Raw genomic sequence first — 27,902 nt, forward strand, 5'->3', positions numbered from 1 at the left:
TCACCCAATCCAAACAATCTCGTACCTTGTCATATACCAACCTTCTCATACACACAAAACCAGTTTAACCACCGTACTCGCAAATATGTCAGACAAGCTTATGGACACTGTGCCCGGCGGCGAGAACCAAAACCAATACGAAGATGTGCACACCTTCATCGAGCCTCATGCCAAGCAAGCTGGTCAATTAGGCGGTATGGCGTTTGCCCCTCTTATCCACTATTGTGCAATTGCTAATCATCTGTTCCTCCAGACCCCTCAGAAGGCACCTCAATGCACAAGAAGACCTCCGACCCCGGCGCGCCCAACACTCAAGGCATCACACCGGCAGATAAGATCCGGTACGGACAAAGTATCCAAGAAGGTGGGGCTGGCGGCAAGACAACAAGTTCGACGGGTGAGGCGAACACTGAAAGTATGTCATTAACAGATCACCATGACTTTTGGACGGCGGGCTAACAATAAGCAGGCGGATTCGGTGGTACAGAAGCGTTGAACGAAGACGATGAGAGTGCGGCCAAGCAGAGGAGAGAACAGGGATACGGTGGAAACAAAGATATGGATCGAAACATTGGCGCATAGTAGCTGAAAACTAAGCGTTACTTAATCAAGAGACACGAGAAATGAATACAAGCCAACGCTAATTGCTTGATTGATAGGGTAGCCTAAACAAGGTTGTGCATACATACTACTATACAATGATGATACAACTTGAGTATCCAGTCTAAGAATGCCCATCTTGTCATGCGTCCCAAACGCCATCGCTATGCAGCCAGACTTATACGTTATTCGTACAAAAAGCGTAAAGAAATGAGGAGGGATATCTGAGCAGAGATCAAAAACAGATCAGAGAAACACAAATGCCTTCCACACGAGCAGATGAGTCCACGTTAACGTCTCGTAGCGTCATCAGCCCTCTGTTCCACCTTGGCCAACTTCCTTGCCAACGCCCTCTCTCTTTCCATGACGCTTGCCAGCGTGTCACCCCTCTTCGTTATACCGCCCAGATCTGGTGCACCAGACGGCATCGTACTACCCATATCCCCTCGACTAACTCCGTTTCTACTACCGCCACCCCATGCACCAAGGCCCCATGTATTGCCTGGAGCTACTGTTGGTCTAGTTGGCTCCCTGCTGACAAGCGCACCAGGTCCGTGACCATACATGCTGACCCGTTGCACCTTACGAAGCCTTGACAGTCCGTATACAGCGACGATAAAACCGAACACGGTACACCAAGCGCTTATGCCGAAGAAACCAAGATCGGATTCTTCGATAAAGTTCTTCAGGTTCATGCCGTATAGAGCCGCAACAAAGGTTCCGGCAGTGATCGCAAGGGTAAGAATGGAGAACTTGAGGTCGAGAAGCATAAGGGAGTTGCGGTTGGCGTCCAAAATAGCTTTGACACTATACAAGAATTAGTTTGGTTGGAGAATGCTAGAGAGGGGCGTAGAAAAACGTACATCTCCTCAGTGCTCCTAATGCTAGATACCAGGTTCTCAGCAGCTTGTACGATTTCGTCGGCGACCTTGTGGTAGGATTCAAGGAGCATTTCGACTTCGGTATGATCGTCTTCTTCCCGTGTCTTGCCTTCTGCCTTCTCTGTCAGATACATGCCGCTGAGATCGTCGTCGGCCTCCAGCAATTCCTCCAGTGCGTTTCTGACCAATCGTGCCTTTTGTTCGAAACTACCCAGCTTCTTACTGTAGATGAGCAGGTACCGCAGCTTGTCCCTGTCGATGTCTTCTTCAAGCTCTCGCAGAACTCGAACCACTGGCTCACTGACGCCTTCGAATTCCTTCTCCAAGCTCAGTGTTACGCTTATAAGAACAGCTTCTAGTGCTCGGAATTCGTAGGCGAGGGTGCCATTGATTGTGGATTCTTTCTGGCGCAGTTTGAGATCGAGATCGTACATGAAGACGGACTGTGACTTCGAATCGGTGGTACCATATGCATCAAAGACAAGGACGCGGTTGTGCTTCAGGAGGACACGAAGGTTCAGGAGGTTTATCAGGATCGCCGAAGGTCGAACGAGAATATGCGGGAGGAGCGAGGAATCGATCTTGCGAAGATCACGAGGAAGCAGACCGTACTATATCCAATGATCAGCTACATAGTCTGGATAGACCCAATGCCGTGCGCACCTTGGCGATAAGTTCGCTCTTCTTGAACTCTCCACTAACGAGCGTCACATTGCCGTGTTCGTCAAGTTCCGTACAACGCATTTTGAGTTCGTTGGTAGGTCGCATTATACGTCCCAGGCTACTTCCAAACCCCGTTGCACCTGAAGATGATTCATCCGGTAGCGGTTGCGGTGCTTGCAGTTGGGCCAATCTTCGCATCTTTGCTGAGCGGAAGATGTTCCACGCTTTGTTCGTGGAAGTTGTAGAGAACCTCCGATGGCCCTGAGAATCGACATCTCGTACGGAGAGAGCAGTGGTCTGTGGGGCGACGAGTGAAGTCTCGAAGACTGGTTGCGAAATCTTCGTACCCGAGAGACATTGCGAAGTTGCGAATGTCCTACTTCCAGCGCCTACTCCTCTCTTCCAGCCTTGCGTGTTCGCCCCGCGTGCTGCATCTCCCAACAGTGTTTGTGACCTGATCTTCGTCCCGTATCTGCGTCGTTGCGGGGCTACCTGGGCGCATTGCGCCAACGGCCGCTCGAATGCATTGGTGACTTGAGCTCGCAGGAAGCTCAGAACGGACGTTGATGGGGCGGCGACTCTATGAAGCAAAGTAGGCTTCATAACTTTCCATACGCAGGGTTCCGTATACGGCAGCGATCCATACGGTCGTTGTTGAAGTCGTTCGAAATATCCTTCAGGCCTCGCCTGCACGTCATTAGCATTCCGCGATCTTGGAAAATCGTTTAGCGCTAGTGACGTCACGTGCAACCGCGTCCACCACTGGGACGCCTTCTAAACATGCGTCAAACACACCAGTCTAAACATACAGCCTACTCTCTGAGTTTGATGACTCTATACAGATGGCATGTCTCAACCGATCTACAACGCTCTAATCCGAACCCATCACATCACTTCCCGCAAAAAGGTTGCCAAGCTCAAAGCTGCAGCATCGAATTGTCATATCTACGCTCTGCTACGTTATGGCGGCTGTCCAGGCATCATGTACTGCCAAGGTTCTGAGACCGGTGTAAGAGAATGGGTGTCAAACGTACAAAGGCTACGCTACAAAGACTTCCAGCTAGTCAAGAAGCCTGCGGGCAAAGAAGTTGAAGGAAAAGAAGTAAAAGATGGTGTCACGTATGGAAAACTGGAAGAAGTAGAGAGCGTGAAAGACTTCGGGGCTAGCATGCAAAAGATGGGTGTTTGGAGCTGGTGGCGAAAGGGTATGGGATACGTTGGTGACGACTGAAGCTTATGAACACCGAAACATACTCTAGCCTTAATGCAGTATGTGTTTAAGAACACTGGTAGAAGAAGGTGCGGCCAACTGACTACTCGACCAATGCCATACATATCACCTTAATTGTTCGTCCCAAGACTGTACAACCATTCAGCTCTAGCGGTAGCCTATAGAACACGACTGGTGCTCAGGCTACCCAGTTTTCCACAGCTGCTAATAACAACTCACTACTTAGACCGTGAGAACTAAGTTGGAACTATCTGATCTGTAGAGCAATATCACGACCACCAACCCGAATCTTCAGGTCATCACGATCGACAAGCAGTACAATCCCCCTTGATCGTGGGCTATCGAGATGAAGTTGCTGCAAATTCACCAGGCTCCATAGGCGCTTAAGATCTCTGACGCACTTGCTCATCCTAAGCGTATTCTCCTCTGGACTTTCGGTATGTCTCTATCCAAACTGTGTTCGCTGGCCAATAAGCACACCCTCTCCCAGTGCTCCCCAACATTTATCACAAGGAGTGCACATCCATCGTTGCAAAACATATGCAGTGCGCCAGCTTCATAAGACTCCCTGTTTGTCTTTTTGTCGACCTGAATGAAGTGTAGTGCCAGAAGCGTTCCCACTGGCAACACTTGTCCAGAATGTGCAACGTTGTCCTCACAGCCCAACTTTTCCACCGGACTGACGTATTCCAAGCTGTAACCTGTTGCCATAAGTGCATCCATGGAGGCATAATGCAATCCGGGATCACTTACATCTACTTCGATGACCTGAGATGTCATGGCTTCGATGTGGATGAAGTGGCTTAATCCGTCCGTACCGCCATAAGGATGATGGGCCAGACTATAATCTTGCAGTCTTGAATAATCGTGCTGGTACTGCGACCACGTTAAGATCTTTCCGGACTTTAGCTCTACCTCGATCTTCATGGCTTCTTGCTTTGATTCTGCGGAATCTTCTGCCGTTTGATATTTTTCAACATAGTGTGAGATGTTGCCATTACAGCCGACCCAAGACCAACTTGGGAAATTCTCTCGACGGAAGCCTGAGTGAACATTCGACCAACGAAGACTACCTCTGAAAGTCCATATTTCAGACTGTGGTGACTCTGCACTAGGGCTTGAATAGGGGAGGCCCCAGAGATGACGAATCCCATGCTGCCGCTGATAGGAGGCTAGAATACCAAGTAAAGCGTCAAGAACATCTGCTTGGTAAGACAAGCGTCGCTTGGAGTAATTTGCAATACAATCCCAGATCCGTAAATTGCTCAGCGAGTATTTTCGCTCCATCGTTTCACTGGATTCCCATATTCTCCTGTTGGACGACTGGCTGATTCTCTCGTACACAGGAAGATATCCTTCTAAGCTTACTTCAGACCCTCGAGCTTCTCTTCAAAGGTTTCCGGCTGAGCCAAAGAAGGCATTGTAATCTGTGAAGTAGAGTTGACGTTTGGCAAGGAGGACTTCCTGATAAGTCCACCCACGTGTCGCCCAAGTACTCAAGTGGATTTGCTCAGCCCCTGGGAGGGATTGCAGACAGCCAAGTTCGCTAATGTGAATTTTGGGGCTTGTTTTCCGCAACCTGGACATCCCTGGAAGACCGTATGTTGGGTCATCGCCCGCGCATGCGACAATGGTTAGCAGAGAATTCTCATATATTCTGTCCACTTTTCTGATTTGCAGTTTTCGAAGATCCTGGTTGGTTTGTGATATGCAGTATCTATCGATCCACAAGTAACGTATGTTTAATTCCTTGCAAACGTCTATGCTATCCTGGATTGTAGCTGGGAGACACGAGGGCAGAAAACCAATGTCGGATTCGGTCGACGGAAGTTGACTAGGACCCCAAACATAGCTTAGGGTTGCGTAGAGTGCATTCTCAATAAGAGGCAAAAGCAGTTTTGTGGCACAATCGATAACGACAAGTGGTAAATCCGAGTTTCTGTCCCCCTTTGAATGGTATTGGCAAGACTTTGTTATGATCTCTTCTTTCTTCAACCATCCAGATATGGTTGTGAGATCGAGCGTTGTCGCGGGTATTTCGAGACCATGGAGTTCCCGTTGTTCGCTAGGAATACAGATAATTGGTGACAGTTTGAGCCCATCTGTAAAACGATAAGATATGTTCATCTGCAGAAGCCCAAAGTTTCCTTCTTCTTTCGACGGCGGAACACTCCAAGTTTCCAAATAGAACCCGGGATAATCGCCGAATTCATGATGAGATGTGGTATTTGTATAGATAGACCTGGTACCATCCACATTGCGGCCTCGGCACTCAGTTGGTAGACATTCGATGATGAAGTCGCACAATCTGCATCCTTTCGGCATCCAGGTACGCATGATTGGAATTTCTTCAACAGTCGTTCCATCCTCGGGATCGTTGCGATCAAAGAGGCGCCCGATCTGGAGCTGCTGACATTCTTCACATAATGAGCCTAACGCAACAGACTCCATGGTTGCAATCAGAACACTCTATCCTTAGACTTTCTTAAAGGTAGCACAAAATGGTGCCTTTGTGATGGAGTGCAGTCTGATCACGTTTGTTGGCATCCCCGAATGAGAGCTTGTGTTAGGGAGATGCAATAGTCTTGTACTCGACAGTGGGGGTGGTCTGAGTCGCTACGGCAGAACGACTGCTTGCGAAAGCTACACTCCCGTTTCGCAAGAGATCCGTAAAGTGATCAAGACTTTACATAGTATACTATGTCTTAGGTTATGAGAGGCGCGAAGAGATAAATGTAAGTAAATGACGCAGAGACGTGTTGCGATAAGTGAAAGCACAGAAGCAGCAGGTAAGACGGCTGTCATTGCCGAGCTATGTCATTGCTTATACGTAGGACCCTGGGAAGCCACTCACGTGCACCACGATCACAATGACAAGATCGAATGAAATCAAGAGAATTTTCCAACTGTAAGACAAAGGTAACGATGGAATTAATCATTATGCTACGCTAATGCGCTATCAAATGCTAAATAACTCCTTCTTCCTTCTAGTACTCCTTCGCCAACTTACTCCTTGCGCGGAGCAGATGTCCATACTTGAACATGACGAACGGAATCAAACTCAGGACTGTTCCGAACATGGCAAGGATGAGACCTGCGTACTGACTGCCCACGTTGTGGAAGAATGCGCTCGCAAAAAGTGGCGTAACAGCACCAAGGGTGTTCCTCATCAATCCCTGACCAGCGATAGCCGAAGATGAGGTCTCGCCGTAACAGTCGGCGGTGTAGGAGTATGTGCTCTCGAATACGAAGAAGATACCGAATGCGATGGGTGCGAGACCGATGACGGGTCCAACCCAGCTCAGGTATCCGTATTGCGTGAAAGAGTAGATGAAGAGACCGACGGGGAGCCAGACAGCGCCAAACATGGCACCGTAGAGGCGATGCTCGGGAACGACGCGGACGTTAGGGTCTTCCTGTAGCTGGTTGTACTTGCGCATCTGGAGGTGATGGGCGGCCCACCCGAGGAAAGTACCGACGGCAAGGGAGATGTATGGGAGGCCGCTGACACCTTCAGACCAACCACGCTTCTCGGTGAAGGTGATAGGAATGACCGAAAGGAACAGGAAGACTACTGCCCAGCAGAAGGCAATCCAGAGACCGAAGGCGAATACGACGGGTTCGGTAACAAGCATGCGGATAGCCTTCACAGATGAAGCCTTAAGCATGGACTTGACGTCGGGAGTGTAGATATCGTCCTCTGCGACATAGCGGTCGTCGCCAGTCGCCTTTTGCAGCTGCTTGGCTCGCTTATGTAGCTTAGCACCGCCACGAGTTTCGGGGAAGGCGACGAAGATGAGAATCAAGAGAGGGATGTTGGCGAGACCCTGAATACCTTCAACCCATCGCCAGCCGAGCGATTGGTCGATGAAGCCGGCGTAGATGGGGGCGGCGACAGTACCGAAGATGGCGACGAAGGCGAACATGGCCATCGGGCGACCACGCTTGTGAGGCTCGTACATGTCGTCGAAGGTTCCACCGACGAGAATGGTGCCGACACAACCGAAGAGACCGAGTAGTAGACGGAGGCCGATGATTGTGGAGATGTTCTTTGCGAGCGCGAGACCGATGAATATGAGCGAGAAGCAAAGGAAAGCACTGGCGTATACGATCTTGCGGCCGACAAGCTCACAGAAGGGAGCTAGTACCATGGGCGCGATGGCACAAGCGATGTTGAAAGTAAACAACCCAAGCTGGCCATAGATTTCGTCAACGCCGAATTCCTTACACATCCTTCCGATTCCTGAACTGTATGCCGTTGTCGCGAGACCGATGAACAGCGTCATCAAGTTCAGCAATGTGGTAATACTGCGCTTGTACCAAGGATTCCAGTTGAACGGGTTCTCTTTGTCGCCAGTAGCAAAGCTAAGGACAATGTACTCCTTGCCTTCATGGTTGACCATCTCAGTCAGCGTAAGAGGCATATCGATGTCGACTCTCTTGATCTCGCCGCAAGCTGGGTCGATGTCTTCAACATCATCAGTGAGATGCTTGCCGCCCGCAATCCTTCCAATCATGAGTTCACCCTTCTCGTTGCGCAGTATCTCTGAGTTCATTGAAGGGGTTTCCTCCTTTCCGTTGGCTCCATTTTCTAGTTTGCTGTTCACTCTCGAGAGCAACGCGGGTGTTGAAGGACCTGTATTGGCCGCGGTGTTGGCAGCAGTCTGGTTCGCTGTCGTGCCGGCGATAGTGGCGGCGATGGAAGCATTGCGTGGTGTGGTAATCGAGCCATTTCGAGGCGTAACAGGAGCACTCCGAGCTGCGTAGTATGAGTTCGCTCTTGACGCTGCCAGGGATGGAGGTCTCGAGGACTTGTGATTAAAGGATGGACCGTAGTACCCAGACATGTTGATCAAGATTTAAAGTGGGGAAGTCTTTGGGGAAGCAAAGAAAAGGACGCGGAGTGACGACCGTAATTAGGGAGATATATGGTATTTAGGAGCGAAAGCAGATGTGTACATCCTGCTTATCAACACCGGCGAGGTACCGGCATCGTTGGCCACTAGGGGCGGTGTGGGATGGCATTCGCCCTATTCATGGCCTGACCGTAAACACCCGACAGGCTGGCACGAGAATGCTGAGCCGTGGTAAGGGGGTATCCATGTGTTTTCACATTCGACGTCATAGTGCCTGTGCATAACTGCTCAGCAGATTTGCTCGGTGCCGTCAGATAGTGTATCGGACGAGAAAAATCTGCTATCTCTAACGTGTACGGACACTATGCGCTCTAGCGTTCCAAGACTGTGAGAAGAGTTTGGTGTTGAGGCTCTGCGGAACTCCACTTAGTGGGCGGTCCGGCCGGCAGGATGGCGGCATGACGTCGTATGTGGGTAGCCTTAAGCCAAAATTTGCACACTGCATAACACGTTTTAAGCAAGCCTAGATCTCGGGCTAATCCTCGGCAGCCGCGCGTGTCCGAGCACGCGTGCAACGGCGTTCAGTGGTCTGATCCAAAGGTTCCTCGTGTAAGACTTCAATCATATCGATGATCGTCGTATCGCTACCTCCACTATGTGCCTCACTATCCCACGCGATAGCATTGCGTGGAGGGTCGCTAGTCCTGTATAATGTCAAACATATAGAACTGTAACACACTATGGATGTACCTTCTGCTCGTACCTGTTTCACTGTTGGGAGAATATCAACTACTGGGACGACAAGCCCTACTACCTCACACCTTCCCTATTATCTTTTTAGCATATCTCTTGGCAGGTATGGAGTTTGAAGAGTAAGACGGGATGACGTGGGACTGGGTGAAGCCGCGGACGAAACATCATGGATGGCTTGTCGAGATTTCAGGTCACATGTGGGTGAGTAGTGGTACGTTTGCATCCGCGCAGGCTAGACTTCTCGCAGTCCAATGACTACCCGTGGCCTATTGAGTCCGAGTGGCGATGCAAGGTATCGTGACTATGTCACTTTGGTTGTGTGACCATGTCCCTGGTCAACGATGATCGCCGTTCTTGTAGGTGTCAAGATGATGACACTAACGCAGATCTTTTTAGTAAAGATGATAAGCATGCCGACCACAACGTTACCGCTGTATACCCCAGGAATGTGATGGACCTGTAAGACTAGTAACATGACTAAGACCGATGAACAGGATACGAGACGACAGGACGAGCCGCAGAAAGACACGTTCGAACCTCTCACCGAATCAGCAATGCATTCGTCACAACATTGCCGCAGGGCAAGAACAACGACAATATTTGTTTTGTCATGATGGTGCCATTGCTTTGTGTGAATTCCTGATAAACCCATGATCGTTATGAGACCGGCATCCGAATGCTGCAATGAGCCCTTTTATCGGATCATGACTGCCGATGCAGAGAAAACGCTCGAAGAACTCCACCCCAGTGCCCAATGTTCCCTTAAACCTCAGCAATCTCACGGAGACGACGGATCGTTGACCTTGTGGCGGCGGCAGCGGGAGTACTGTGGCTGGCAGTTAGCACTGTTCTGTTCTGCACAGACATAGCGAGTCTTTCGACGAAGGCGTAAGACTTCGACGATGTGCGGGGAGTCTTACGAGACGGTGTAGGCTCCTCCGGCGGTGGTCTTGCGGCAGGATCGGCAGTTCCAGATACCGACGGCCTCACGCTTGACAGCGTTCTTTCCGCAGAATTGGCAGACGTAGCGGGCGTGCTGTGTGATCTATCGTGGGTGTGAGCGACTCGTTCTTCTGAGGCTGTACCGGGCTTGTCTGGGTGTGCGCACCTCCATCTTCTTGACCTGCTTACGGAGCGAGGCACCGTAACGGGTACCGTACTTTCCGGTGATGCCGACCTTCTTTGTGCCTGCAATCGCAATCAATAACTATCCATATCCAAGGGCTAAGGGGGTCGTACGCTTCGTCATTTTGGCGGTTGTATGAGTTGACGATGTAGATGGGTCAAGGTGTCGGATTCGTCGAGACTTTGCGTGGGTTGCGCGAAAATGCTAAGCGAGTGTCCACGTGACGTCGGTACCGGAACAACCACCTCCGGGTCTGCCAACACGAGAGCATAGCATTCCATTTGCTTCTCGAAGCAACATGTATTGTCTTTACCGCTTTTACAACGAACGCTAATAGCATGTTAGAATATAGCAGTGATTTCTGTGCGCTGCATCACTGCCGAATCTCGAATTCTACTGATTCTGCCAAATCACCCCCACATCTTCACCACAAAAGGAGCAATGTTCACTCCCGCACAAAGAAATGTCAAAATGTTACATTCGGCGACCTAGAGATGGCTCCCACAGAAGCCGCCTGACGTCCGCTGTCGATTTTCTCAAAGACTTCATAGCTTCGGCAGCTATACTTCCGCATCAGCTACCTAGGACAACATGATGTCCCATTTACTCACCACAAACACAGGAGTCGATAAACGATGCGGCGCAGCTGCGCAAGATGCCCAAAGTCAGGTTCTTTATGGGAAGCGCCCGGCTGCCTGGATCCCGGATCAAGATGAAACTGAAACAGCTGACAAGCAGCCCCGGGCGCCAACAGACTGCTAAAACCGGAAATACTGCGATCCTGCGCGCTTATCGTCTGGCGATCAACAGATATGTATTGCTGAGCTCTATTTTGACGTACGGCTTCCAGGAGCAACAGCCTTTGCAGAGTTTGGGGCGCAACGGGTAGTTTGGGGCCATGTAGGCGGTGCAAATGTCCGTCTTGGACTTGATCTGGGCAGAATGTCAAGATGGTCGAGGATGTATATATCCTGCAGCTACAGCTTACCAGAGAGCAAAGACGGTTGTTTATCGAAACATATCTGAGCCTAATTCTTCCCATCTATCATCAATACCTTTCTATCCCCTAGTCTGCACATCATGGTCATCCATTACTTCAGACATGCAACACTTATCGCTGCTCTCCTTACATTCACCGTAGCCCAAGATGAGACCATCATACCCGATGATCTTCAGTCTGGCTTCCGACCAGACGGCGACGAAGTGCAAGTCTCATTCACAGGTGATGCAGTAAATGGCTTCAAGGATGGAACGGTGTTTGAGAAAGAAGGTTAGTTTTTCATCTCGATATCAGGCTGGAGATCTTACACCTATTCAGCGGTAGCAGAAGAGCCTACATTCGCCCTTGGTGACAGCAGTGGCATCTCTTCTAGCACGCTGTACACGATCATCATGGTCGACACTACGTGTCCAGACTCTCGAAGACTCCACTACGCCCGCGCAAACTTCAAGTACAACTTCGAAATCACCAACATCAATACTAGCTCTCCCGCTCTTCTTGACTACATCGCTCCGGGCTCTGTTGAAGAAAAGGGCGATAACCGGCAATATAGTTTCTTGATGTATACGAACCCCGGTAGGAAAGAAATCACGAATCTGCAATTGCCAGGAGATAACGAGGCCTTCGATGTTGCGCAATTTCAGAACGATAATGGATTGGCGGATGCTATGGCTGGGGTTGGTATGGTTGTGAAGCTTGGGGGTGAGGCCGACTGTACGGGCGGCAATGCAGAAGCGTTACCCAGTAACCTGCCTACACCGAGACATGCGAAAAGTACAGCAGTCGAAGTATCAACGACATTGAGTCCAGAGAACGCGACTGCGAGTGTTGTGCCCACACCCGCGCCAACATCGTCGAGAAGCCCAGCGAACTCGAATACCGCGTTACTAAGCGACCTTCCTTCTTCGGCAGCAGAGCCATCGGCAACTGTCTCAACGATCGTTTTGTCAAGTGCGGATGGGACAATTTCTTCAACAGCTACTACTGCGGCAGAGCAAACGGCAAATGCTGCCCCAGTAACGATACGCTGCCAAAAATGGGGCATGGCTTCCCTATTGGCCATCGTCAGCTTCATATTTGTATAGGCAGTAGGGAAGCATGCAGCAATGGAACAACATTGATATTAGTGTCCTTTCAGCAACCGCTTCGACGATATTCTTTTCATAAATTTACAGCGATTCTACAATGACCGACTTGGTCTCTTGACCAAGGTTTTAACACGCTCATAACATTCTTACGAATTACACTCTATATCCGTCTCGCTTTCTGTTTTCGACTGTGAATGAGCCCCCGCCTACAGGATGACCTGTCTTTCCAACTACTCCTTGACAGCCTCGGCGTAACTCTTGTCCAGCGACCCGTTCTTCTTGATCAGCTCCCCAACGACGAACGGTATGCAGTCTTTTGGACCATAGTATTTCAGATCAAACCTGTCCCATTCACCTGCATCCCTCAAGAATTCTGGCGTGTGCCTCTGAAGTTCGCATCCACCCATGAAGAACGGCCAGCCCAGGATTGTATACACGAGTTGCATGAACCGGGCAGCCACTCTGCCTTCGGTCCTCCAAGGATTGGCCACGTGCTCGCAGATCACCATCCGGCCGCCAGGCTTGAGAAGATTGTAGAGTCCCTTTATGGTTTGCTCGGGATGTGGAACACCACAAAGCACGCGAGTGCAGCAAATCTCATCAAACACACCATCTGACGCCAATCCACCTTTGCCACTGACATCCAGAATCCCGCTCTTATGCAATGCTGGGATTAGACTCTCAGGCTCCGCACCACAGAGCATAGCATGAAACTTGCTGCCGAAGCCCCTCTTCTCTGCGTTCTTTACTAGTCCCGGATGCAAGTCCTCAGCTGGCTCTGCCCCATAAATAGCAGTGATAAGATCCGAATTGAATCGCGAAAGCACTTCTCCAGATCCAGGACCTATATCGAGGACCACACCTTTGCATTGGCCCAAAAGAGAGAATGTAGGGCCTGGCATCTCGGCAGACATTGCTTGGCCATTGTTTTTCCAGAGGCGGGCGAAGCCTTTGAAACGGAGTTTGGTGAGATTGAAAAGAGTGAAAGGGCGCCAGTCGTAGAATACAACTTCAAATGCTGCCATGAAGAAATCTGAGTATGGATTAGTATGGACCCCCCCAAAAGACAATTATGGCACAGCCTACTATATGCTGCAATGCAAAGTAATATCGTGGGACGAAGAAGCGTTGGGATACGCTCGCCCAGCCATTCCGCCGATGTCATGATGCTCTTCTCTGTGTATCTCAAGTATTGGTTATAGGATGCTTCAGGAGTGGATCAGCAAGTCGGAATGACGAAGGAGATTTAATGACGGAAGTAGAGGAAAGGAAAGAAGAAAGAGAATCCAAGAAGGAACATGCTCAATCAGGCTCGAATGGAACGCTCGGGAACATTGGTTAGTCATGCAGGATCTAGCAGTCAATTCCGTTGGTGGGTTGATACGAGCAGGGACCTGTGTGACGTCGACGCGCTAGCAGCAGAGAGAGCCGAGGCGTGGATCATCAGATTGCGCATCGTGAGCTTGTGAAACCTGCAACGATCGACACGCTGGTACATCTACACTCACAATGGCTGAAGGAAAGCGAACACAATTTGCGTTGATCACAGGGTGAGTATTGCTGTCTGGCGCGACGGTAGGAGGCTTAGGAACTTCTTAGCTCTAACCGACGCGAACAGGTGCACGCCCGGCGGCATTGGACACTATCTCGCGTTAGAATTCGCCGAAAGAGGTGAGGATAGTGTTCGCCTCGACTCTCTGCGGCTGCTAAGTTATTTGTAGGCTTCCAAGTTCTAGGGTCCGTCCGCGATCCGTCCAAGTACACGTCTCCACACCCTAAGATCACCTATCTGCCCCTCGAACTCCCGCACAAGGAATCGATACGCGAATTGCACAGACGCGTCACCGAGATTACCGGAGGCAAGCTTGACGTATTGTACAACAATGCCGGACGTAACTACGTTATCCCAGCGCTGGACTACGACGAGGATGAGCTCCAGGAACTCTTCCAGGTAAACGTCTTCTCAGTAATGGAGATGTGCAGAACGTTTGCCCCACTCGTGGTGGAAGCAAAGGGCACTATCGTACAGACGGGATCATTAGCTGGTATCATGCCCTATGTTTGGGGTGCGCCATACAATGCTGCCAAAGCAGCACTGCACGCCTACTCGGATACATTACGTGTCGAGCTCGCTCCTCTCGGCGTGCGCGTTATCAACGTCGTGACTGGCGGCGTCAAATCGAATATCGCACGAACACACCGCACTCTGCCACCGGGCTCCTACATGCAACCGCTTGCTGCCGAATACGAGCGAAGACTGGTACATAGTCAGGAGTTGGGTATGGACACGAAGCAGTATGCAAGCAGCTGTGTAAAGCAAGTGCTCGCTGGCGATGGCATCTTCTCTAAGACAAGATGGATATGGGAGGGTAAGATGAGCTGGATTGTATGGTTCGCGTGGACATATCTCCCGACTTCGGTGCTTGATTACTACTTCACCGCAACATTCAATCTGAACAAGTTAAGGGGGACTGCAGGGCCGGATAAGAAGACTCGATGAGGGCATACAATTGCTTTAAGCGGTTACACCCCAGTCATAAAAATTAGAAATAGGCGTTTGACAACACAATACGCTACAAACGAGCAGGGCGTAAATGTAACCAGGCCTAAATTTCTCTGTCTAATGCTCACTGGACTTCGAATGTCCTTCGATCATGAAGTACAGACATGGCTGACTTCGATGTTGTTACAGTTGGCGTAGATACGTACAAGTCCAAAACTAGCGTTGCCAATTTCACACGTACCAGGTCTATCCGGCCTCGTAGCTGCAGTGCGCGCTACCTACAAGCCCACCCATCGTGTAACCTTACGTTGGTCGAACGGAAGTTCTGTTTGGGAGGTGTGTGTGAAGCAAGTAACGGATCTACCCCCAAACTTCTGGACACAAACGGCTTAGGCGAAGGCGTTGCGATCCCCCCGATCTCCACGTGCTCGCTTACTGGACGACAAAGCCCGCCAGTTGTGACGTAACATTTCCTGTCTACAACAACGAACGAGGATAAAACCACAAAATGCCAGATCAACTCGTAAACAGTCACTCGCCGCTGCTTGTGCTACCCGCTGAAATCCTTCTCCTCGTTTTTGATTGTTTCTTCGACGCACAGCAACCGCAAATTAGACTGGAATCTACTGAACGCTGCTACTACAACTACTCTGAGGCTTTTTCAACACTCAACGCTCTCGAACACACATGTCGCAGCCTGCGACCCATCGCGAAGGAAGTCCTTAACACAAAGTGTCTGTGGAAATTTCATAAGCCTATTGCAGCTTTTACAGAAGGTCATAGTATCCGACGAAAGGCCACGCACATTGAGATACTTAGAGATGCTTATTCATTTCCAAGACCAAGGGACGATTATCCATGGCGGCCACGAGAGGAGCTTGAGCAAGAATTAAATACGTGGGGTTACTGCCCCGTTGACGTAAAGACAGCGCTTAATGAAGACCCTGCTCAGTTGGAGCTTGCCTTCCTTGTTGCGAGTTCACCCGATCTACAGACCTTCATTATGGATGGCCATCACAATTTCTACGGTATTTCGAGTATTGATCAGCGTTACGAACTTCCGGTATGGCTTATCCCCATCATACAAGTTGCCCGGAAGACGCCACTTAACGGCATGGACCATTCATTCTACCGAAATCTGCAGACTCTCGACATAGAAATGCAGTTCAGTTTCGATACTAGCCTGGCCTATCTGTTCTTACTGCCGACGCTCCAAACGCTTCGTCTGAGTTGGATGGTTAGTCAGATTCCATTCGAGGACGAAGCAAATTGGCCAGTTAAGAGCAGATCATCGTCAGTTGCTTCGCTCACACTTGATGAAGCCGAAATCTCTGGTACTCTTATCAGACTTTTCATCACCTCCTGCAGAGAGCTATCATGCTTCAAGTACAGTAACGGGTCTGTGGAAGAAATGCCTCTGAGCTGCTCGGCAGAGATCATGTCTGGTCTTGCGCAGCAGCAAGACACGCTGCGTACTCTATATCTTGAACCTCATCAAAGGGGCGAATACGACTATGAAGGCATGACCCTCACGCGCATCGACGGCTTTCACAAACTGTATGCACTAGAGAGACTCTATACGCCGTTCTGGGCTCTCCTTGGGAAACCTCAATCAACGTACACGGGGGAAGGAAGTTGGCAGTACCCGCAAATGAGAGATGTGCTTCCACCCCGACTGCAAGAGCTATCGTTATACATATTACCGATCATGTTATCCCAAGAGTACAACGATGGCTACCTCAGCCTCTTCTCTAGTGTCTTACCTTCAGATACGAAAGATCTCTACCTAAAATGGGTCCACGTGGAATGCGAAAATGTGTTAGAGTGCGCACCGTTGCCCTTCGACTTTTGGAACATCAAGAATGTCTTCCTGGAACAAGGAGTTGATTTTGACTACATAATATGTGGCTATGAGCACCTCTAGGTATGTGAACATTACATCTTAATAACCATTTTAAATCGAGTATTGTTCTGGTGCGACGCAACATATGCCATGGCAAAACGTCGCAAACAGAATTGATCTCTACCAAACGTCAAGTGCAATTGCTGTCACTCATATTACTATCACTACCACGTACAGATTTTACATCAGAAGACAGTTGTATCGATACGGTCATTTCAAGCTTCATGAAGTACGGCCCAAAAGCTGTCAAAATGGCTCATCATCTTACATGCAATGAAAAGTCAATAGTGCCCAGGGTTCTATCTAGACTTGGCTACCCTGAAGATTGGATGAGCAGCGAGGAAGGCCGAAAGTATATGTTTACTTCCTGGGCTGTCCATCAACGAAATAACAGCCAACAATTTCGCCCTTCTTTTCTGATACACCACAACGCAAATCATGACGTCGTGACTCAAGACCCGCACTCTTCACTAACGGAATCCCGCTCCGACAATACCTCATCGGAAGCGATATCATCGCAGCCCAACCCCACGATACGATGCGCCACAATTGCCTCAGGTACATGAAACTTGTACCTCCGCCCGTCTTCCACCATCGCCGATGGAAAGCGCAGTACGTGCCGCATGTGCATTCTACGGGCCTTCGATGCAGCCCACTATCTTCACCAATTGCAGCCACCCAATCTATATAAATTGTAGATTGGCCCATTAGCGCGGTTCTTGCGGATCAGGTACCTATATCAGCCGGTTGTTATTGCACGTGAGGAAAACTTGACTTGGCGATCGGTGGAACGGCGAGACGGAGTATGCACGAAGTCGGGTGCTGTAAGAATCTTTCATGTGGGGCCAAGAGTAGGTACTGCGTGGATGGTACGTGGTAGATAGCACGCGGACGTTGAGGCGTTGAATCAGGGGCTGGGGTCATTGCTCAGCCTTTTGCTTTTGGTAGATGACTGGTGTAACCACGTCAAACCTGCCAGAGCAAATTATGAGATTGCACTTTGCTTTCTGTGTGTTTGGACAATCTCCGTGGCTCCCAGAGGTCATTACTTGCAAGTTTGATGTTAAAGTTGATGTAATTATGCCTAATGTTTTGCTATTATGCGCATGAGTACAAGGAAAAAAAACGCCCCTCCGTCTACCCAAGCACTTCTAAGACGAGCAAAAATGCCATATTAAACTCCATGTGTAAATGCGTAACGCTGATATGCTTGTCCAAAAAATCTCATACCTCATATCCGGATGCCTACCGGACTCGTCTCCCTCCTTTTGTTATTCCTTTTTCTAAAAGTCCCAAAGGGTGCCGAAAGCGTGCATACCTTCCTTAGCACACCCCTGCATCATCTCATCGTTGCCCTGGCTGTTACTCGTGATGAAGATGACTTCCGCGCCAAACCTTTTCCACGTATCTCTTAGTAGCTCCATTGTATCAGGGCGTCCACCTCTCTTCTTGCTGTCCCAGAGAATCATGCGCTCGGGCTCGATGTGCTTGTGAATGAGGCCTGTGACTGTAGGACCGAAAGTGCGCTCTTGATCGGAACCGATCCAGATGAGAAACCAGTTAGGTGATTGGATGCAAGTGGAGAGTGCAGCACCGATGCCAGTACCGGTGCATATGCGAATGCCGCGCTTGAACATTGCGGAAGCGTGACCTACGCCAGCTGCCTTCATGTTAGTAGATGTAGCTGTAATAAGAGTCAGGGAGAATGCATACCAAACTTAAGCTCTCGCGTCCAAACAGTCTTTGGTGGGTTGGCGACAAGGTTCTTTGTGAAGTCTCCTTGAACACCGCAGATCATGTAATGGTGGGTGGCATCGCGTCCCTCACTGATGATACCAAAGGCGTGGTACTCCATGATGGATGTGCGGCTGATTCGTCCTAAGAGACCTTGCTGCATGCCGCGCTCAAATTTGAGGACAGCGACTTTGGGTGAAGGGATCTCAACTTCGACTGATACCTCCCTAAGGGTAACCCATGGGATGAGGACACTTGGATACGTCAGCAGAAGAAACTGAACAACATGTAAGACTCCTTACAATATTGTCATGAAGACAGCGAACCAGAGCTCTTGTGCACTGAGTAGGCTGTGAGCGGTAGTCCTCCACTCGCCGCGCTTGATGTCGTAGGTATTGCCCATGATAACAAACACCCACGTCATCTAGAAGACATCAGTAAAAGTTCCGATGAAAGACCACAAAAGAGGTTACATACTGCGAGGCCTAGCCATCCAACAAATCGGTGGTGCTTCTCGAATACGTTGTGATAGGTGCTGACAAGGGCGTAAGTACGGTGCTACAAAGCTAGACATAGATCGGAGCTACTAACTTGCGCACCCAGGGAAAAGCACTCAACACCGAGACGATGATGAAAAAGTTGGTGATGATTCCGCTCGCAATCACGGCAGGATGTTGTACGGCACGATATCGAATGATGTCGACACACTTGTAGACGAGCCAGCTAATTCTCACGTCAATGCTGTTTCGATCCTGTCCAAGAATAGCGACTCACGCAGCACCAGACAACGCGCATCCAGAATGTATGCCTCCAACATGTTGTAGAACAGATGTCGCAGCGAGCTTGACGCATACAGGTGCCCACTATTGTGACTGGTCAGCAGACTTCAGGTTGAAGGGCAAGCAGGCACGTACTCCCAGCCCATATATGGCGACCAAGTATAAGAAGCGCATCCATAGTTCATTCCTCATCAGAATAGCACAAAGGAGATTGCCTAACACCAAAGCACCGAGGTGTTCCTCGGCGTACTCGAAGCGACCGCAGGCGGACAAGATGATTCCCGTGAGGTTGAGCAAGGTGACGAATGTGAAGAACTTTCTGTATGTGTTGAACCAAAGATCGAACAGGATCCATCGGCTGATTTTTGGCTTTTGAGGTTTCTCCCCAGCTGGCTTCTTCACGGTGGTGTCTAGTTCAGCGGCATCGGTAGGTTTTCGTCCTAATGGCAGAGACAATGACAGTTCCGGTACACTCGTGCATGGTGTTATGCCTTGGTGGACGGGAGAGGCGGGCAGTAACGATGCAACAATGTGTATCGGCTTTTTTTGCTCCATGTACACGAAGCCTGGTGCCGTCAACTCCAATGTACTATCGTACATGCCCTTTTCCGCATCGTCGAGCGAGTCAGCGCTGTTGCCGCCAGTAAGGGCGGTTCTCGATGTAGTTGACATGTCGTTGGTAGGCGATAACTGCACCAGGGTCCAGAGGTGTAGGCGCGAAAGACGGGAAGGCAGGGGTGATGGACGGGTGACTTCCGCAGAGGGTTGATAAACGATGTACGAGGGTTCAACGAAGAAAGATTGGTAATGAGCACAGGCTAGATTAGGAGCTCTCAAGAAGTACTTATTGAGGACACGGCCATGAGGCGCACTGTTGTGTCATCTGGCTCATCAATTCCTGCAACGACACCATCCCACAATTCATCTCTGGAGTATACGGTACCAATGTCCGTAAGCATCGAAGCCAGCGGTCCCGTCCAGACAGGTCTCAAGGCAAACCAGGTGGCAGTCGGCACATCCGCTCCGTGCTCAGCTCGTAAAGGATTAAAGGATTCCCCGTGGGGAGAGTAGGAAACCTGAGCCGCACCCTAGCCCTCAGTAGCTTACCTCCACATGATGGATCTGCGTCTCGGCAACTAATGCTTCCATGGCACTAAGCACGTTCTGTCGTGGAAAGACTGCCGTTAGGTACTGATTCATCCGGCGTCTGTCTTCCCGCGACCTGTGGGTATCTGTGTTCCAGCAAGAATCTTCTTGTGGCACTCTTAGTGGAGGCCCATGTCGGTAGTTTCTGCCCAACATTGGGTCAGCGAGACATCCCCACAGCCTCGATATCGATCTGGAGACACTTCTCGGCCGCGACGACGTCGTCATAACGCATCTGATATTACGGTCGTACAGATATGTCGGCAGGCTACGATCACGCGACTTGGTCGGGATATTGCAAGAATATACTACGAGGTCAATGCGGTGTTTTGGTGTGACGCCTGGAAGTGACCTTTGGGTAAAAAGACAGGGATATAGAAAGAAGCAATAATGTGGAAGCGTAATATCATTCGACTGCATCCGGTTGCATTAGCGAGGACGCGATAACGTCAGACGTGCCGAGGCGTCCATCGCGAAGTCACCCAATCTACCTAGGCTTAATCTCTAGTTCTTCACGTACAGATCGACGTATTCGTCGATGTCCATGTTATCGAGCGTCTTGCTGTCTTGCGCCAATGCGACAAGCTTGTCAACGTGTTGCGACGGGTAGTGCGGGCCGAGATGCCTCTTGTACTTGGCGAGGATTTCAGGCTTTGCTTCTTCACGTCGCAACCGGTGGCCAAGAGGAGCCTCAACAACCTCTTCTTCCAGCACGGTTCCATCCTTGAGTGTTACGGTCAGCGCGTTGGAGATGGTGCGCTTCTCAGGGTCGTGGTAGTCCTTGGTGAATTGCGGGTCCTCCACACAGCTAATGCGCTGTCGGAGAGACTCGACGAGTTCCGATGTAGCGGCTTCACTATCATCTGGGTAGTCAGTGGCTTCAAGGCGGTTGAACACGAACATGGTGGAGACCATGTACTACCATGATGTCAGCACGAGCAGGCAACTACGGTGGGTGAGACTTACTTGAACGCAGTGATCGCGGTCAGCAAAGTTCTCCATAGGCTTGAATTGCTTATCGATGATGCGAATGCAGGCCTCGTGCGTACGGTTCACGACACCCTCGATGTCTTTGGCGCTCTTGCCCATTGCTGCCAACTTCTTGTTGAGGCGTTGCGCAGCTTCGACGGCGGTCTGGGAGTGGAACTCAGCTGGACTCGATTAGCATACACGGCGGATTAAGATTGGCTTAAAGGGGCATTATTACCCGGATAAGAGACCTTGAAGAGAACGTTCTCCATGACATAGCTGCCATAACCTCTCTGGAACTGGAAGGGCTTGCCGCCAAAGTTGACGTCGTAGAAGCCCCAAGTGGGCGCTGAGAGAACAGTGGGAAGACCCTGCTCGCCCTTCATAACCTTCAGCACAAGGTTGACGGCCGTCTGGCAAGCATCACCAGCAGCCCAGGACTTGCGCGACATGGTGTTGGGCGAGTGCCTGTAGGTACGCATCGATTGGCCATCAACGAAGGCTTGCGAGATGGCGTCACGTGTCTGAGCCTCACTGAGGCCCATCATCTTGGACACGACAGCTGTGGAAGCCAGCTTGACCAGAATGACGTGGTCCAGACCGACTTTGTTGAACGAGTTCTCCAGAGCCATGCAGCCCTGGATCTCGTGTGCCCTGATCATTGCCTCAAGGACATCTCTGACCTTGAAGATCTTGCCATTGCCGAGATTGCCTCCAGCCTTGTTTGTTCGTGTGATCCAGTCGGCAGTTGCGAGGATCGCCCCCAGGTTGTCTGAGGGGTGGCCCCACTCGGCAGCGAGCCAGCAGTCGTTGAAGTCGAGCCATCGGATCATGGCGCCAATGTTGAAGGCACCGTTGACGGGGTCCATCTGGTAGTTGGTACCAGGTACCTTGCAGCCATTGGGGACGGTCGTGCCTTCCACAACAGGACCGAGGATCTTCCTGCACTGCTCGAAGCGCAGCCCCTCCAGACCGCAGCCAAGCGTGTCAACGAAGACCCAGCGGGCAGTATCGAACTATATGAAGCTTAATTAGCCGCGAGACTCACTGAAAGGCAAGGTAATCCTACCGCAAGCTCTGAGTCGACTGGGGTGTTGTGGATATAGCTGGCCATGTCCTTGATCTCAGGGTCGTACTCGCGCTTGCTCAGCGTCTGTGGCACGGAGCTCTTGAGGGACGCCATGGTGGAGAAGGACGATGCAGCTGCTGTTCGCGATGTGATTGGGTTCGAGGGAGCAGTTCGCAGAGCAATTGGCCTTATAGCTCTCGTTACGACGCTGGACCGTGATCGAAGGTTTCGTGAAGCGGTACTGCACAGGTTGCGACTGAAGGCCGACATGTTGATTAGCGTCTGTCGTGCCGGACGACGTCAATGCAGCTGTAGAGAAAAGGGACAGTCGTACTTCGCGCTTTTGAGGGAACTGTTGGTTTTTGAGGAAGTTCTGGGCAAACGATGAGCATCGCTCGGCTCGCAGAATTCGGGAGGATGGATAGCCCGCCTTCAACCGAGGCAGTACATATCCGCCAGCCGCGCAGAATGCCTCGCAGCAACGGCGAAGCAGACTTCACAGAGTAACTGTATCATTGCGCGCATATTCTGCGTCTATTACTATAGCTCAATGACTGCTGTCGCGCCTGCCATCTCGAGCGCGAATGCCTGCCCGCACTTCACTCAACTTGCTACCCCGCACCATCCCGCAGGTACGCTTCGGCTATAATTGCTGGGGCCCGCTCCCAGATGCCTGCTGCTTAGCTTCCCCAGAGCCGCAGAGCCTCCGAAACTGAACATCAGCGCCAGAGGTCTCGGATATCCTACAAGATTTGTCTCTCTATTTCCTCCAGCTCTTGATCAATTTCTCGCTCCCACATACTTGACGATGACGGTTGAGTGAGTGCCAAGTAAATTTCCTCACGGGATAGAGATTCGTGCGAACCCAGTGTACATGGATCACGAATCCGCAATCCGCATACCGGTGCGCTTGCCGATACAATGCGATGAGGTATAGCATGTTCCCTGTAGCCAGCCAAGAGTCCTAACCTACCAAGCCTCACCATCCACCGCTTCACCTTTGTAAGCTGGTAGCCGTTGGCGACGAGTAGAGAGACTTCGAGAAGAATGTCGCTTTCCCTTGCGAAGCCACCAGGGTTATCGACGCCAAGAACAGGTTCTTTGGGCCCGTATCGGAAGTCGAAGATGTATCTCCTACAACAGTACGATGCTGATGCGGAGGTACAGAATTTTTTGTACAATTGCTGCTCCCGTTGGGCATTGTGATCAAACGATAGGTGTTGGGCCACGAGAACACAGTTTTTAATACGATATGCTATGGGATGAATAGCGCCGTTTTCGGAACAACGCTGTGTTTCGCGGTGTAGCGCCGATGCAAGAAATGCATTACGAAGGGAAGTATCCGAAGTCTGCATGTCGTATGCCAGGAAAAGATAGTATGGCAGTTGGTTCAGGTCCAAGCGCTGATGCAATGCCCGTCGTATCTCCTCGTCGAAAGCACCTACCTCGAACGTCAGTTTATTGTCTTTGTGGCTGGGAAGGCTCACAACGTACGGCATACGAAGCGTAACCTCAATACCTTGAAAACATCACGACATTGCCGCCTTCTGGGTTGGAAACATAGGTCCAGGACATGTTTGATAATCTGACTCCAGAGTTCTACGGGTAAAGCATGGATGCCATTGAGGCGTGACTCTGGAATTTTTCGCAGTTTTTCTCTCGACAGCTCTCCCAAGATGTCTCTCAAGCCTTGACCAAGCTCGGCCTTTCTTTGCATATTCTTGTGTGTGCGGATCCTGTCCGTGGTGCCCATGATGTAAGCGCACATACCACGTGTGAATAGAACAAAGTTCCAGGCACGCCCGAGTATGTCGATTTCGAATTGGAACATTAGCTGAATGGCGAAGTATCCGGAAATGATACTGGGAAGGAGAAGCATGTCAAATCCATAGACTTTGCTGGGGCGTAACATGTACCTAGGTAGTGTACAAATCTTGCTGCCTGATTTCCTCGCATTTGACACGCGTCCGTGCTTGGCTGCTAACCTCATCCTGTACACTCTTAGCACAGGTAAACATCAAATGTTCAGAAGACGAGTGCAAGGCAACCAGAAATCCAGGAGTCGACAATGAACACTGTTCTCACTCTCAAATCCCTACTGCGAACCCTACCAAATATCACTTCGCCAGGAAACCATCCACCAATCACGATATTCAAATCACAATTCTCGGGCATAACTGCCCTACCTGTCGAACTCTGGAGTTTGGTTGTCAAGTACACAGTCCTACACCGCATCAGTCAAAACGCTCCACCATTCAACGAATGCACAACAGCGCTAGAATTGCGGCTTGTATGCCGTAAGTGACTCACTAGACTGAACCACCAACACGGAACCGTGCTAACTGACATGCCTCTCAGGCATATTCAGCAAAGAAGTGCTCCACGCCTTACACACCCACATATTAATCGCACACCTCCCTCAAACATCATCTACTTCCTTACTACTCTCTTTATTCCAACTTCCAAATCAGCATGCCCTCTTCAGCTCCGCAATCCTAAACTCTTGCCATGCCACATCCCTCTCGATCGTGTCTCGCAAACTAGCTACGCGCATCGTAAACTGTCTTGTAATCTCTAGTAGCCTGTCTAAGAATGGCTACCCCGAACCACATTGGGACCTTCCCGAAACATGGGAGCGCCCTTCATATGTATATCATGCCATGGACATGCTATACAGGTTGTGTCGGGCAGCTGAACTGTCAAACTGTTGTCAAGAGTATATGTGTAAGCCTGATACATTCTACGCTCGACATGGGAAAGATGGGAAACTGCAGGCAGACAAACACCTCGAGATTGCGATGCTTGTTGTCTGTGGGTATGAGATCCAGTCGACTAAGAAGCGCATGATTCGGCTTGCGAGGATAGGGAGACTCATCGGTCATGGAGGTGAGAATGTGGCATGAGGACGATGATTTAGAAGACGAAGAATATACTTTAACATTCTTAGTATCGACTATCGCTAATTCTTCAACCAGCCAAGGGGCTCTTTTCTTGAACTTGTCTTCGCTGCTTTTGCCACAGTGTGTCACACTGCAACATCTTCTGATAACTCTTTCCCCGATTTCTGCAAGGTATCGCTGGTATGTCCGCGTCTGAAAAGGGTTTCGATCGACTCGGCGTGTTGGGCTGAGGCTGCTTTGAGCGACTTCAGAATCTGTTCGTTTACCAGTCGTCCTTGTCGGACTCGTCATCTGTACGAGTGTTAGTATACAATCATTTCGATGTAGATATATCAGAACTTACCACTGTGACTAACTTTAGACTTTCTTGCCGCAAGAGCGCTGGCCAATGCTCCAGCCAAGCCAGCATCTCCAGGTGTAGCTGCGCCAGAGGCTCCACCAGAGGCTCCGCCAGTCGGTTCTGCACCAGGAACTGCCGCTGCACTGCGGTCCTTCTTCTCCGAATCTGAAACCTTCTTCAATCTCGCTCCTCCACGAATATCCGCTAACAAACCATCTCGTCCCGCCGCAGGCTTGGGCAAAGGCGGGCCGCCACCCGGGGGCGGTGGAGGTCCAGGCGGAGGCGGCGCAACAGCGCTTCGTGAAGGCATTGGCGGCGGGGCGGGTGGCATGGGCGGTGGAGGCGGTGCCGCGCCTGAGGGTGGAGGTGGTGCCGAGCTGTTGGGCATCGGTGGCGGAGGGGGAATTGACCTGTTCGGCATAGGCGGTGGAGGTGGGGGAATGGGCGCTACATTGCTTGTTGGAGGTAGAGGCGGGGGAATTGGTGCTGCGCCTGGAGGTGGAGTAGGACGAGACGAAGACGGCGGTAGTGGCGGGGGTGGTGGTATGCTGTGAATAGGGGGTGGTGTCGGGGCTGCCGATGTCTTCGGGGGCAGTGGTGGGGGCGCGGACGGAGTATCTCTTGCTGGAGGGGGTGGTGGAACTGGTCCACGACTTGGGGGTGGTGGTGGAGCGCCTGAGGGTACGCGGTTGCCTGTGAAGGGCGGTGGCACGCCGAACTTGCCTCCCGCTGGAGCTTCGTCGGGCACTGGCGTCTTCGGTGGACGTGGTGGCGGCGGGGGCCCCGGATTGGCAGCGTTGGACGATGCTCGCGCTCTGTTTGGTGGTGCAGGGGGAAGATTCGCAAACTTTCCTGCTTCCGCAATTGGAGGAGGTGCTCTGAAAACAGGCTTAGGCGGTCCTGGAGGGGGTGAAGCTTCGCGTGTCGGCGATGGCGGCGCAGGGCTTCCCGAAGAATTGCGGTTGACGGTTGCGTCTGTCCTTGTCCTCCGCGCTGGTGGGGGTGCTGGCGGAGGTCCTCGTTTGGAACCACCAGTGTTCTGGGGGCTGAGAGATGCGGCTGCAGGCGGCGCACTCGGTGGGGGAGGGGGAGGCGCTCTGGATTTGCGCTGGTTGTTCTCGTCCTTGAGCTTCTCCTCTGTCTTCCTCTGCTCAATGTACAGCTTGATAAAGTCGGCATTTTCTTCGATCTGGTCTTCGGTAATGCCCATGGCCAGCAATTCTTTCAGAAGCGGCTGCCATGATGGGTCGGTTGTGTCGATGGCTGAGTTTCGGGCGCTTGTCGCGTTGGAGTGGGTGCTTTGCACGGGCGATGTAACGTTGGTAGGTGGAATGATGGATGCTGGCGGCGGGCCAGGTGCAGAAGAATGGCGGTGTCCGAAGAGCCCTCCCAGCAGGCCGTGGCCGTGGCCGCCACCGCTCTTGCCGTTGGCTGCAGGCGCGCTGCTCCCTGCGGATGTGCTGAAAGGTTTGTTCTTTGTGTTCTTGTGGGCGTTCTTTTCGCGGTCGTCGAGCTTCTTCTTGAACGTCTTGGCCTCCTTCTCGTCGGCAAAAGACAGGCCGGCGAGACAGTCCTCGAGCTCAAAGGTGTGGAAGAAGACGCGGTCCTGGTTGTAGGAGAAGGTGTCGTAGATCTCCTGGTCCCATATGACACCGCGACTTTGGGGCTGCATCCGTCAGTCGTGTGTTCTGTGCTGTGGCTTCGCGCGCACCTACCGATATGTCCACCATCTTGAGCCAGAACGTGTTGCCGACCAGGTCGTTGGCCAGCACGACGGCGCCCTGCAAGCCCGTATAGGTCCATCGGCGCGGGTCGGGGTAGGCAATGTACAACTTGGCGACGGCGACGGTGTGGATCTTGTTGGCCGACTTGGGCACGGTGCGCTTCACCGTCTGCTTGTCCTCGTCAGAGAGAATCGACGGCATGGCGGCGGCGTATTTGGCAGGCTCGAGGTAGCAATGCGTGTCGTGGTTCGGGGGAAGATGCTCAAGTGTCCAGCCGTTGGGCTTGGGCGTGGCTGGTGGGGCGTGCTCCTCACTCCACTATTAGGCAGCACATGGGAACAATCGCAATCACTCGGTAAGCCGGTCGAGGCTGCGTGTTTGGGGGGAATGCTAGTAGTGTGCTGCGCCGAGCTCGCCACGGTGTTGGTAAGAAGAATGGCGGTGCTTGTGAAGGGGAGACGTCACTTGCGGCTAACATCCCGACTGGGCGGACAACGGAGAAACCCATCGAACGCTTTCTGCCCAGTCAGGTTTGCCGACCCAACGGCACCACTTTTCCCAGACAACTACCCAAACTCATCTTGACAGTCGCTCCCAAATCTCGCGAGCGGGAAGTCTGATATTGCCTCATGGTTAC

General features: G+C 51.2%; 12 protein-coding genes across 12 annotated transcripts; 5 read left to right on the forward strand and 7 right to left on the reverse strand.

The window, feature by feature from the left end:
• Positions 1-85: 85 nt before the first annotated feature.
• Positions 86-582, forward strand: J4E82_006498 (uncharacterized protein; the record flags this gene model as incomplete). Its single annotated transcript, XM_051732754.1, has 3 exons — positions 86-194; positions 254-415; positions 470-582. 3 exons carry the CDS (start codon positions 86-88, stop codon positions 580-582), a joined length of 384 nt encoding a protein of 127 aa, XP_051587523.1.
• A 308-nt stretch (positions 583-890) lies between these two features.
• MRS2 (magnesium ion transporter) lies at positions 891-2,225 on the reverse strand (the record flags this gene model as incomplete). The annotated part of the gene is made up of 3 exons (XM_051732755.1): positions 891-1,407; positions 1,464-2,092; positions 2,145-2,225. 3 exons carry the CDS (start codon positions 2,223-2,225, stop codon positions 891-893), a joined length of 1,227 nt encoding a protein of 408 aa, XP_051587524.1.
• A 699-nt stretch (positions 2,226-2,924) lies between these two features.
• J4E82_006500 (uncharacterized protein) lies at positions 2,925-3,375 on the forward strand (the record flags this gene model as incomplete). The annotated part of the gene is made up of 2 exons (XM_051732756.1): positions 2,925-2,928; positions 2,987-3,375. The coding sequence occupies 2 exons, from the start codon at positions 2,925-2,927 to the stop codon at positions 3,373-3,375; spliced, it is 393 nt and encodes a 130-aa protein (XP_051587525.1).
• Positions 3,376-6,362: 2,987 nt separating this feature from the next.
• On the reverse strand, positions 6,363-8,222 carry J4E82_006501 (uncharacterized protein; the record flags this gene model as incomplete). The annotated part of the gene is made up of 1 exon (XM_051732757.1): positions 6,363-8,222. One exon carries the CDS (start codon positions 8,220-8,222, stop codon positions 6,363-6,365), a length of 1,860 nt encoding a protein of 619 aa, XP_051587526.1.
• Positions 8,223-9,746: 1,524 nt separating this feature from the next.
• Positions 9,747-10,233, reverse strand: RPL43 (60S ribosomal protein L43; the record flags this gene model as incomplete). The annotated part of the gene is made up of 4 exons (XM_051732758.1): positions 9,747-9,810; positions 9,905-10,029; positions 10,093-10,172; positions 10,224-10,233. The coding sequence occupies 4 exons, from the start codon at positions 10,231-10,233 to the stop codon at positions 9,747-9,749; spliced, it is 279 nt and encodes a 92-aa protein (XP_051587527.1).
• A 957-nt stretch (positions 10,234-11,190) lies between these two features.
• On the forward strand, positions 11,191-12,195 carry J4E82_006503 (uncharacterized protein; the record flags this gene model as incomplete). The annotated part of the gene is made up of 2 exons (XM_051732759.1): positions 11,191-11,380; positions 11,429-12,195. The coding sequence occupies 2 exons, from the start codon at positions 11,191-11,193 to the stop codon at positions 12,193-12,195; spliced, it is 957 nt and encodes a 318-aa protein (XP_051587528.1).
• A 233-nt stretch (positions 12,196-12,428) lies between these two features.
• J4E82_006504 (uncharacterized protein) lies at positions 12,429-13,363 on the reverse strand (the record flags this gene model as incomplete). Its single annotated transcript, XM_051732760.1, has 2 exons — positions 12,429-13,231; positions 13,285-13,363. The coding sequence occupies 2 exons, from the start codon at positions 13,361-13,363 to the stop codon at positions 12,429-12,431; spliced, it is 882 nt and encodes a 293-aa protein (XP_051587529.1).
• A 344-nt stretch (positions 13,364-13,707) lies between these two features.
• Positions 13,708-14,698, forward strand: J4E82_006505 (uncharacterized protein; the record flags this gene model as incomplete). The annotated part of the gene is made up of 3 exons (XM_051732761.1): positions 13,708-13,748; positions 13,817-13,869; positions 13,920-14,698. The coding sequence occupies 3 exons, from the start codon at positions 13,708-13,710 to the stop codon at positions 14,696-14,698; spliced, it is 873 nt and encodes a 290-aa protein (XP_051587530.1).
• Positions 14,699-15,209: 511 nt separating this feature from the next.
• Positions 15,210-16,625, forward strand: J4E82_006506 (uncharacterized protein; the record flags this gene model as incomplete). The annotated part of the gene is made up of 1 exon (XM_051732762.1): positions 15,210-16,625. One exon carries the CDS (start codon positions 15,210-15,212, stop codon positions 16,623-16,625), a length of 1,416 nt encoding a protein of 471 aa, XP_051587531.1.
• Positions 16,626-17,887: 1,262 nt separating this feature from the next.
• J4E82_006507 (uncharacterized protein) lies at positions 17,888-19,789 on the reverse strand (the record flags this gene model as incomplete). Its single annotated transcript, XM_051732763.1, has 7 exons — positions 17,888-18,264; positions 18,318-18,592; positions 18,641-18,762; positions 18,816-18,873; positions 18,930-19,061; positions 19,113-19,201; positions 19,253-19,789. The coding sequence occupies 7 exons, from the start codon at positions 19,787-19,789 to the stop codon at positions 17,888-17,890; spliced, it is 1,590 nt and encodes a 529-aa protein (XP_051587532.1).
• Positions 19,790-20,767: 978 nt separating this feature from the next.
• On the reverse strand, positions 20,768-22,571 carry PDH1 (ATP-binding cassette transporter CGR1; the record flags this gene model as incomplete). The annotated part of the gene is made up of 4 exons (XM_051732764.1): positions 20,768-21,181; positions 21,230-21,414; positions 21,471-22,248; positions 22,302-22,571. The coding sequence occupies 4 exons, from the start codon at positions 22,569-22,571 to the stop codon at positions 20,768-20,770; spliced, it is 1,647 nt and encodes a 548-aa protein (XP_051587533.1).
• A 2,892-nt stretch (positions 22,572-25,463) lies between these two features.
• On the reverse strand, positions 25,464-27,845 carry J4E82_006509 (uncharacterized protein; the record flags this gene model as incomplete). Its single annotated transcript, XM_051732765.1, has 4 exons — positions 25,464-25,492; positions 25,545-27,207; positions 27,257-27,558; positions 27,842-27,845. The coding sequence occupies 4 exons, from the start codon at positions 27,843-27,845 to the stop codon at positions 25,464-25,466; spliced, it is 1,998 nt and encodes a 665-aa protein (XP_051587534.1).
• Between the last annotated feature and the right edge of the window lie 57 nt (positions 27,846-27,902).

This window comes from Alternaria postmessia (genome assembly GCF_024291825.1).
Source record: "Alternaria postmessia strain BMP 2775 chromosome Unknown scaffold_38, whole genome shotgun sequence".
Classification (NCBI taxonomy): Eukaryota; Fungi; Ascomycota; class Dothideomycetes; order Pleosporales; family Pleosporaceae; genus Alternaria; species Alternaria postmessia.